Raw genomic sequence first — 10,930 nt, 5'->3', positions numbered from 1 at the left:
TGGTTCTAAGTGGTTGGTTACAGGAAAACTGGGGGCCCGCAACAGAGCAAGGAGCAGAGTGCAAAACAGAGGTGAAATAACAGAAAGAAATCGGCGGAAATCCCCCGTCTGAAGAGAAGTGGCAATGCCTTCCCGGGCAGTCCGAATACAACGTGCTTTAAAATTCCCCTTTTGAGGGTCTAATCTACGAATGTCGTCTGGACCTTAAGGACAATTTTTGCAGCTGTTCAGAAGACAATCTAAGTGAAATGGAGTGGAAGGCAACTATAGTGTTTCTGGAGGATGAGCTGGTTTTGAAAATTAAGTAGTTACTAACCTTTGCACATCCGAATGCAATTCACATATTTCTCTGTTTCACCATGAGTCACTATGAGTGAAATGAGACTGGCAAAATGGGAAAGAAGGACGTGTAGAACGGAAGGGCTGGTTTGTTCTTTCACTTTTCTTCTTTGTTCTCTATCTCTGTTCTGTGGGGGCAAAATTATACAACTACTGTGCTGATCTGATGAAGTGGGCACTCTGGTCACTTCAGCCCTGAGCTGAGCATGTTGTTTACGTTTGAAACTAAACAATGGTCTGCAGTGAACTAATTGTTCTGCACCCAGTATTTTCTGGGCAGAAACGTGGATTCGACTCCAGAAAAAGCTAAGTTTTTTTCTTTCTTTCTTTTTTTTTTGGCTGCATTCCGTCTTCATTGCTGCACACGGGCTTTCTCCAGTTGCAGCAAGCTGGGGCTACTATTCCATGCGGTGCACGGGCTTCTCATTGTGGTGGCTTGTCTCGTTGCAGAGCACGGGTTCTAGTTGGGCGGGCTTCAGTAGTTGTGGCCCATGGGCTCAGTAGTTGTGGCTAGCTGGCTCTAGAGCGCAGGCTCAGTAGTTGTGGCGCACGGGCTTAGTTGCTCTGCGGCATGTGGGATCCTCCCAGACCAGGGATTGAACCCGTGTCCCCTGCAATGGCAGGCGGATTCTTAACCATTGCACCACCAGGGAAGTCCTGCTTTCTTAGTTTTATCCTAATATCTGTGAACATCTGTAAGGGAGCACAGTATTTTAATATCTACGTGATAGCTTTGTATCCCAGCCCAAAGAACTGCCAAGAGATGTATTAGTTGTCAATTTCCTTCTAGGGGTTCTGAAGAGTCATCTTTTTTTCAGTTAAGGGGCTGGTTGATAAAGTAAACCTCCTTTTATCAAGATGCATAAGAATAAAGTATTTTGGTTAATTGTGTGGTAGGCAGATTTCTAAGATGCTAGCATGTAAGATAACGAAGTCTTTAAACCTTCAAGTGGTGCTGTTTTTAAAAACTGAATTCACTTTCCTCAGACTACCAATTTTCAAAAAATTGGAAAGCCATAAAATATACGTAATGCAAAGTCTAGACGACAATTTGATTTCCCTTGATGATTCAGAAGCCAGTTAAGAAAATTTCAGTGACTCTAAGAAATTACTCCTGCCACTGGTGTTTAGGAAAGTTTGGTGATTGAATCCAATCGCTAAGATACAGCCTAGATCAGCGGTCCCCAATCCTTTTGGCACCAAGGACTGGTTTTGTGGAAGACAATTTTTCCACGATGGAGTGGGGGGATGGTTTCGGGATGATTCAAGCGCATTACATTTATTTTGCACTTTATTTCTATTATTATTACCTTGTAATATGTAATGAAATAATTATACAGCTCACCATAATGCTGACAGGAGGCGGAGCTCAGACGATAGTGTGAGCGATGGAGAGCGGCTATAAATACAGATGAAGCTTTGCCCGCTCAGGTCACCTGCCACTCACGCCCTGTAGTGGTCCATGGCCACTAGATGACGCTTTTAAAATAAAGTTTAAAATGTGAAAATGTTCCTGAGTTCTCACATTTTCTTGATTCTGGAAAAACAGGAAGGTTTAAAGTCAGAGAGAGCAAAATTAGAGTCCTAGCTCCCTCGTTGCTGGTGAATGACTTTGGAGAAATTAGTTAATCTCCTCCAGCCTCAGTTTCTTCATGTGTAAAGTGGGTGTAATAGGAACATCTGCCATACAGGTGAAGATAAATAAAATACTGGATGGGAAGTGTTTAGAGTATAGTAATTGCACATTGTTAGATACTACTGTTACTGTTATTAATCATAATCATAATACAGGACTTGATTCATCTGTATGGTGTTAACACTGCTTTAACCTGAGTTGTTTTCTACGCTGCTATAGTGAACATTCACTGACCTTTCTCTATCTAGTTGCAATTTTATTGCTATGGTTGTATCCGGATAGACTTGATAGCAAAACAAAATGTTGGAAAATATCACTAGGACGCCAACACATATTTTGAGTCCTTTCCAGGTGAAAAAGGTGAAAAGAATGCAGTCTTGTTGTGCCTTCAAGGATCTTGCAATGCAGTAGAAACCTAAACTTAAATACAAGACAGTGAGAGGAGTAGTAAATAGAGGTGTGCCAGGGCTTGGTGCTTAGTTACAGGAAGTCAGAGGGTGGTGAAGAATTCCTTGGGGCTTAAGAATTTCAAGAAGCTGTGCTGTGGGCAAGCTGAGTAAACCATCTTGGTCCAGACCAGTGTGGGAGCCCCAGTAGGACCTCATTAGGAGCTGTGACCAAGAACTTTTACCTTCCAATTGCTCAGGACCACATGACCATAAGTTGTCAAGTGTGTGTTAGTAATAATAGCATTACTCACTGATTATAGGCAAATGATATCCAGTAAACATTTGTTCAGTGTTTTTTAATTTATTTGTTTAAACCTCCAAAGAGGTTTAAAAACAAAGAAATGAAAAAAATCTGGATATAGCTGTATATAACATGATCCCTTTCTTCCTCTCTCCTAAGATATTAACCATCCTTCTCTCTCTGGTTTAACCATGAGAGACTTTTTTTTCCACTACACATTTCGACCTTTATCATAAAATTATTTAAAATAAAAATGAACACATGTGGAATCCTTACTTTATTTCAGGCTCTGTTTGAAATGCTTTTAGTCACAGCTCTTTGTCATTGTTCATTGTTCATTCAGGGGGATTGGCTTCAACATAAAGCCTTTCTGGGGCTCTTCTGTCCAAATCTGTGCTTCTAGATATGACCACCCAGGATATTTATCTGTCTGTATATAAACCATAGTGGATAATCTAACAGTTTGTGCTATAGCCCATTTAAAATGAAGTCTGTTGCAAGGTTTTGCTTGCATGTTACTTTCATTAGTGGCAAGGACAGGTGGCTATTTCTTATCTGTCTCTCTGAGCCAGTGGGAGTGCCTGGTGTCATCTATCAAAATACCACCACAGTGAGTCAGGGCATTAGTCCCAAGGCACAAGCAGGGCCAGATGCCTTTGCAGACCTCTTCCTGGGCCAGCCCCTTTCTGTTCATGGTGGGCCTCAGCTTCCTCCTCACGAAGTATGTGGGTTTGGACTACGTGATCTCCAAGGCACCCTTTGGTTTTCACCATTTGAGGGAGTTGTGATGCTCACTGCCACTAATGGAAAGGTCTCCTAAAAGTAGCATTGCTGGGGACCCAGCACACATGAGCCTGTTTTGAAAAAGAACCTTAGTTGTTTCCATCTGCGGAGGAGTCTAGGCAAAAAAAAAGGTTTCTTAGTTGATGTTGAGACATGTGACCTGGAGAGAGGCTGGTGTTTCCTGTTAAGTACTGTGGACTGTGAACTCTATCCCTCCATTTACTGCCTGGCACTGACTTTCAGCTCAATGAATGCTATTGACTTAAAACTGATTGGGGGATAATAAAGGACAAAGAGGAGATTAAATATCATAATTTATTAATAGCAGCTACATTTACTGAGTGCCTATCAGGCTTTATGCATTCATTCCACTTCAGTGATTCTGAAGCTTTGTTTTGCACAGAATCATCCAAAGCTTAGTAGAAGGTTGAGGGTGGAGCCTGAAAATTTGCATTTGTAACAAGTTCTCTAATGATGCTGATGTGACTGATCAGGGTTTATATTTTGAAAACACCATGGATTTCATTTAATTCCAGTCTTACAAGGTAAACATTATCATCCCCAGTTTACAAATGAAGACAGAAGTGCCCAAGGTCTCATAATCAGTGGAGAGTTAAGGATTTAAACTGTTTCTTCTGACTCTAAATCTCATTCTTGTCGCACTCCAAGAAAGGATATACATATATATGTACGCACACAAATATTTTTGAACATGGTTGTTTTTCTGTATCCAGCCATCCAAACAAGCACATGCATGTGCGCACGGGGACAGACACACAGACACACACACACACACACACACACACACAGACACACACACACAGACACACAGACACGCACAGACACAGACACAGACACACACACACACACACACACACACCTATCTATCTACCTACATATCTACCTATCTATCTCTGACTCTGGAAGAAAGTATTCCAAAATTCTATCACCATTTATCTTTAGGTGATGAGATGCTTTGCATATACATAAATTGTATAAACAATGTATTACGTCTGTATTCTCACACAGCATAACATTATACACTAGTTTTCTCCAATTAAGTGTATTTAATCAAGATTTTAATTACAAAGAAGTCTTTGAAGCTACGGGAGCCTGGCACAGGCAGCCCCATTAGCCCCGCCTCCTCCCCGCCTTCCCCGTCCCTCTTTGTCGTCCCCGCCCCTTCTCCGGCCCCGCCCCCGTCTCCGGCCCCCGCCTCCTTTGCCGGTCCCGCCTTCTCCCTCCCGGCCTCGCCCCGCCCCTTCGCTCCTCCCGCCGTGGGGGTTCCTGGGAAGAGGCGGAGAACAATATGGCGGATGGCGAGGAACCGTAAGTACCCGGGTTCTGCAGGCGCCCCGGGCCGGGCTGGGTTGTGAGAGAGCGCGGCGGTGGGCGGTCGTCGCCTCCACCCGGGGTCCCCCCCACCCTCCGCCCCGTCCCCTCGCCCCTCATCCCCTCGCGGCGCCCAGTGTGTAGCGTGATGCTGACCCTTCTTTTATTCTCTCTTTCTTTTAGGGAGAAGAAAAGAAGGAGAATAGAGGAGCTGCTGGCTGAGAAGTTAGTGCTGCCGGGAGGCCGGGGCCCTCTCCGGGGACCCCCGCCTCCCCCCACCCCAGGCCTAGGGGACCAGCCGCAGCGGGCCCGGGGGGCTGGGAGGGGGGCACCCGGAGCGCAGGCTGCGCCGCCTCATCCCCCGAGCCCCGCCCGCAGCCCCAGGGGCCCGGCGGGCCCTCCTGGTCTCTGTCTCGGGCGGGCGCCGGGCCCGAGTAGCGCGCACAGATCCCGCGCTGGCCCGCCGGGGTCTTGACTTAAAGGTCTTGCGGACGGACCCTTGCGACCCCCTCTTCCTCCATCCCAAATTGTCAGAGCAGTGACCTTGTGAGAAGGGAATCTTACTAAAACACATGAAACGGACACTAGGCCGTTTTGGGCCTTTCGTAAACACTGAGACAATAGTATTAATTGCAAACTTTTTATGAGAACTTTATGTCAGGTATTGTACTAAGCACTTCAATCATTTGTGCAAAATCATTGGCTCTTAAAGGAGAGTGTTGACTCCAAAGAGCTTATTTTCTCCGTTAATTACACACCTTATTTCATATCAGATGCTTAGTTTTGTGCAGGTGAGACAGGTTTAAACGAAGTGTTTTCCACCCTGGGCAACACCACATATTTTTTCTTCCTCCTTATGTGAGAGGGGAAGAAAGTACTCTTGCAGTGGGCGTGGTGAGTTAGTATTAATTTCTGGGCCAATTCCCAGTAGCAGGGCCTTAGAGTCTTTAGGTATCTTACTCAGAAAGTTGAATTTCAATTGCAAGAGGACTTGGAACAAGTTTAATTTCACATTTCTTTCCACCTTTCATTTCCTCTCCACTTTAAAATGACAGCCACAATTTGAATATTTACTATATACCAAGTATTGTACTAAGGCGTCTATGTGGATTATCGCTTTATCCTCATTCTGACCTTAAGAAGTAGGTACAAACAAGCTACAGATGAGGTTTATGACTGTTAAGTAATCTGCTCAAGGTCACAATGCTATTAATTGTGGAACCAAACCCAGCTGTGACATCAAAACCTATGGTCTTTATTGCTAGGCAATACTCGGTCCCTTTTGTAAAAATTGGATATACTAATATGTTTGAAGGTAGAAATTGTGGGATTATAGGAAATTTGAAAAATTAAAAATAATCACAACGAAACATGATCTTGCAATGAGTAGAAAATACATGTATTTTGTTAGAGGAGTCCCTCGTTACTCAATTGTATGTTCTAAAAGATTTCTAGATGGTAATGCCCATCTGTGGCATAATTATAACCTAAAACATTCTTTGTGTTTAGTGGCAACAGAAACCACTTCATAGTCCTAAGAGCTTCTTTTTTGAAAATCAGGACCTCTCAGAGAAAAATGTTTTAAAGTTCCTCTCATGAAAAATAATCTTCAAGTCTCACCTTTAAGACTTGGAAAGGACACATGAATTGTGTTAGATGTCAAGCATTAGGATTCTGGAAGTGGAGGGCTTTTATGGATTTTGTTTTTCCTTGTAGGTTATATTTCCTGTTCCAAGTGTGTTCATAGAACAGATTGGGCAGTTTGCAGTGATCTTTAGTAAATTCCAAATGTTTAGAAAGCCCATTTCTCACTGATTGACCAATATCCCAAGTTTGATCTTAGGTTGTTTTAGGAACCCAGAAACATGTCGACTGACTTATTTCCTCAAACATGTGCAGTTCTTACCTTTAAATAAACTGTATAATAGCAAGAAAAGACAGTAAAAGCATAAGCATAACCACATGGAATATTACCCTTTTTATTTGAGCAGGTCTGGTGTCGTTACCTTTTCATTTGGGGAAACCATAATAGTTGTAGGTGTGGCTTTTTCATACTGATCTTTGCAGCTGAATTTACTGTGTTCTGTGCAGAATGGCTGTTGATGGTGGGTGTGGGGACACTGGAGACTGGGAAGGTCGCTGGAACCATGTAAAGAAGTTCCTCGAGCGATCTGGACCCTTCACACACCCTGATTTCGAACCGAGCACTGAAGTGAGAAACGTTTATTTTTAAATAACTCCTCTAATAGTTTTATGTTTCAAAAGCAATAAAATCCTTCCTTTTTAATTTACTCTTATAATAAAAATACTAATAAAATTGTGTAAGTTATCTTGAAATACTAAATGGAATATTTGCAACTGATTTTATTTGAATGACTAATATTTGAGTTGTTTTCACATTTCTCATGTAACATGTTGAAAATTTTCAAGAGTAAAATGACTTCATAACCTCATTTAAAATTCTAAGTTATACTTCACTTAAAATTCCAGTTTAAAATTAATTTTGAGACACACCTTTTTAGCCCTGCTATGAGAAATTTAATTTTCACAGGAATATAGATGTGCTTGTTTAAATTTTGAAGTTTATTTGAAATGAGCATCTTTGCTTAGAATTGAATATAATTAATTGCATGTTAAAAAGTATAAAAAATATGTGACTTCTGTATAATAGAGGAATAGAATTTGGAACTGGTAGTGTCTGACCTAAAGCAAATGTTAGTTAGAAACAACTTGTTTTTTATTACAAGGTAGGAAATATTCCTTTACAGTAAATTTTACAGTAAAATTTTATGTCCTTTTGTATTGATGAAGAGATGTTTTGAAATAGAAGTATTGTGCTGCTCCTAAAATTAAGGTTCAGACTCTTGGGTTTGACTCGGTGCCTTATCTGAATAACTCTTCTTTCCTTGAATCTTGGACAGAATTGACAGTATTTTCCATTTCTTTGGATAATCCAACATATTTTCTTGTGCTTCTAAAAATTTTTTTTTAGCCTAATAATTTAAGATACTTCTGTTAAGTGGTTGTTTCTGCTGATAGGCAATATTCTGAGAGCTTTGTCTGTTTTTCTTCCTGTCATCTCATGTTTTGTAAGTTTAACCCACTGTATTCAAAAGCAGCTATTATTGTTCTTGCCTTTTTTTTTTTTTTTTTTTTTGCGGTACGCGGGTCTCTCACTGTTGTGGCCTCTCCTGTTGTGGAGCACAGGCTCTGGACGCGCAGGCTCAGCGGCCATGGCTCACGGGCCCAGCCGCTCTGCGGCATGTGGGATCTTCCCGGACCGGGGCAGGAAACCGTGTCCCCTGCATCTGCAGGCAGACCCTCAACCACTGCGCCACCAGGGAAGCCCTTGCCTTATGTTTTTTAAAGACCTCTAAACACCTTATGCAGTGCTTGATCTTCAGTTCTTACAATTTTTACACTTTTCTATTTGTAAGAAGTCAGTTAAATGAGTTTGATGCTTTCCATCCCTTTCAAAGTTAAAAAAAAAAAGACTACTCTTAACTAGGCTTAGTTTTTCTTGTTAGAAATACCGTTTTAATTTCATACAATAAAAGTCAGTTTAAAAGCATTAAAGTTGGAACTCTGAAATCGTTAGGGTTATAGAATTTCTGGTTCTACCTTGTTCATAAATTTAATATAATATACTAACTACAGAGGCTGTTCTTTATCGTCAGTTGCATTTTTCATGGAAACCTCAGAAGCTATTTTATGGTTTGTTGCTTTATTGATGCTACTTAAGGTTTTTATCAACTAGATTTTAATACGCCTTTTCGTTCTTTACAGTCTCTCCAGTTTTTGTTAGATACGTGTAAAGTTCTAGTCATTGGAGCTGGCGGCTTAGGATGTGAGCTCCTGAAAAATCTGGTAATACAACTATATAATATGAAGTTTTTTCTTTATGATAATTAAACCTTTTTCCTTTTCTGTCATTTCTTTGTTATGATTGTTAACCGTTTCTCCTGAGCCTTTGTTAGATAAGTTTAGCAGGTCAAATTCCAGATAGTAATTAAAACAATCACGTAACTTAACTTTTTAAGCCCTGAAGTCCTCGGCTATAAAGTTGTTGATAGAAATTCTTACTTCTCTTCTCTGCTTTTTATCCAACAAATCTTTGTGCTTCCTCTTGCAGAGAGCTCATTAATTCAGTGAAGTAAATAACAAAACTGGTAACTCATATTTAACATGTAATTTCAAAGAATTTATTATTTCTTTTGTCCCTCAAAATAACCCACTTAGGTGGATAGGACACTGTCTCGTTTTATATAGAGGGGAGACACAGGTTCAGGGATGTTAAATGACAAGTTTTTTCTGGATTATGGTGATGTACCTGGAATCCAATCCAGGCCGTCAGTTCTTAGGTGTTTCACTGAACCATTAGGTCATTACATGATCTAATCATATAGTAACTTTTTTAAGACCATATGGTAGTATACCCATAAAATTTGGGGGAGCTAAGCCTTTTTTTTGGTCAGTCTGTTTTAAATGACTGTTGTCTTAAGAGAGGGTACTATTTAGTGAAGCTGTTTCTGTATACTGGTTGGAAATACATACTTTGTGACTTAATTAGTTTCACTGACTTTTAAAAATTAATTAATTTATTCTTTATTTTTGGCAGCATTGGGTCTCCGTTACTGTGCGCGGGCTTTCTCTAGTTGCGGCGAGCGGGGGCTACTCTTTGTTGCGGTGTGCGGGCTTCTCATAGCAGTGGCTTCTCTTGTTGCAGAGCACAGGCTCTAGGCATGCGGGATTCAGTAGTTTTGGTGCGTGGGCTCAGTAGTTGTGGCTTGCGTGCTCTAGAATGCAGTCTCAGTAGTTGTGGCACACCGGCTTAGTTGCTCTGCGGCATGTGGGATCTTCCCGGACCAGAGCTTAAACCCCTGTCCCCTGCGTTGGCAGGCGGATTCTTAACCACTGCGTCACCAGGGAAGTTCCATTTCATTGACTTCTGATAACTACAGTAGTAGCTCTTTATAAGACTTTATCAGTTTATTTAGCAAAAATGGATAAGGGAAGAATTGATGTGCAGCTGTTGTATGCCAGCCTTATGGTTAGTATGTGGGAAAGTGGAAATGCTAGAGTAGGCTTCTTGGAAAATGAAGCAGATAACAGCCAGATGAAGGACCTAAAAAGTCAGCCTTGGGAGCAAAGTTTAAATATAAACAGCCACATTAATTTTGCTAGGAAACACTAACATCGCTCCTAGTGAGACTGCAAAAACTTACTACGCTTCATGGTAGTTGGCTATGCTGGGTTCTGTGGGCATTGTAAGCCATCACGATCTGTGTCCTTAATTTGAAATATCATTGGGAAGACAAGTCTCTCACAAAATAAACAGCAGCATGTATGATATACTCTGTGATAGGGTGCCAAAATGACAGTACCGTATCAGACATAAATACCCTTGCAGCAGGAGAACCAAAGGATTTATGGAGGATGGGCAGTGGTTTTGTATGCACAAATTGTATGCACAAATCCCCTAAATAGTTAACTTTTTCCAAAGCTGTTATTTGCAAATGTGATAGATACCAATTTTAAATGTAAAGTAATTGGAGATTAGATTTGAGGAGTAGTCATCCAGCAACTTTAGGAGTGGCCTTGTTATTTACTGCATTGTAATAACCTCTTACTCCAAAAAAGAAGAAAACTAAGCGTTTTCGGTTTTACCACTTGTTACTTTGCTTGTTTCACACATAAGTACAAAAGAGATATACATACATGTTTTTTCAATTGATTGTAAGCCCCCAAAGGCTCATTCTAAAAAAAAGGGTATAACATTAATATTATTGATTGAGCAAATATTTATTCAGCCTCTTTCTCTGTATACCAGGTACTGTTTTAGATGCTAAAGTTACAGCATCAAACAAGACAGGTGTTTGTATTTGTGGGGCTTATGTTTTAATGGAAGGGAAAAGACAAGTAAACTATGTAGTATGTCGGATGGTAATAAATGCTATGGAGAAAGGAAGGATGGAAGATATCAATATATAGCCTGGCGGGAAGGGAAAGGGTTCACAAAAAGGTGCTACTTGAGCAAAAAGGTGAGCAAGAACATTCTAGGCAGAGGGAATATCAGGTGCAAAAGCTGTGAAGTGGGAGCATAACTGTTTATGTTCCAGGAGGGCAAGGAGGTCATTATAGCTAAAGCAG

The 10,930-nt window shown here is 41.0% G+C and overlaps 1 protein-coding gene across 5 annotated transcripts in view; it reads left to right on the top strand.

Annotated features, from left to right (window-relative positions):
* Positions 1–264: 264 nt before the first annotated feature.
* The window catches only part of UBA3 (ubiquitin like modifier activating enzyme 3), a 28,044-nt gene continuing 17,378 nt past the window's right edge, over positions 265–10,930 (top strand). For 2 of the 5 annotated variants that reach the window (XM_067755158.1, XM_067755154.1), the window contains exons 1-4: positions 4,660–4,777; positions 4,964–5,005; positions 6,872–6,992; positions 8,567–8,647. In XM_067755158.1, the coding sequence (XP_067611259.1) occupies positions 4,758–4,777; positions 4,964–5,005; positions 6,872–6,992; positions 8,567–8,647 (264 nt within the window). In that variant the 5' untranslated portion in view covers positions 4,660–4,757. Of the gene's footprint in view, positions 427–457; positions 645–4,638; positions 4,778–4,963; positions 5,006–6,871; positions 6,993–8,566; positions 8,648–10,930 lie in introns of those variants that run through there. The other 3 variants (XM_067755156.1, XM_067755157.1, XM_067755155.1) reach the window with 3 other exon arrangements.

Source organism: Pseudorca crassidens, chromosome 10 (assembly GCF_039906515.1).
Source record: "Pseudorca crassidens isolate mPseCra1 chromosome 10, mPseCra1.hap1, whole genome shotgun sequence".
Taxonomy (NCBI): domain Eukaryota; kingdom Metazoa; phylum Chordata; class Mammalia; order Artiodactyla; family Delphinidae; genus Pseudorca; species Pseudorca crassidens.
The sequence above is the reverse complement of the archived record's forward strand: the minus strand, read 5'-3'. Positions and strand labels throughout refer to the sequence as shown.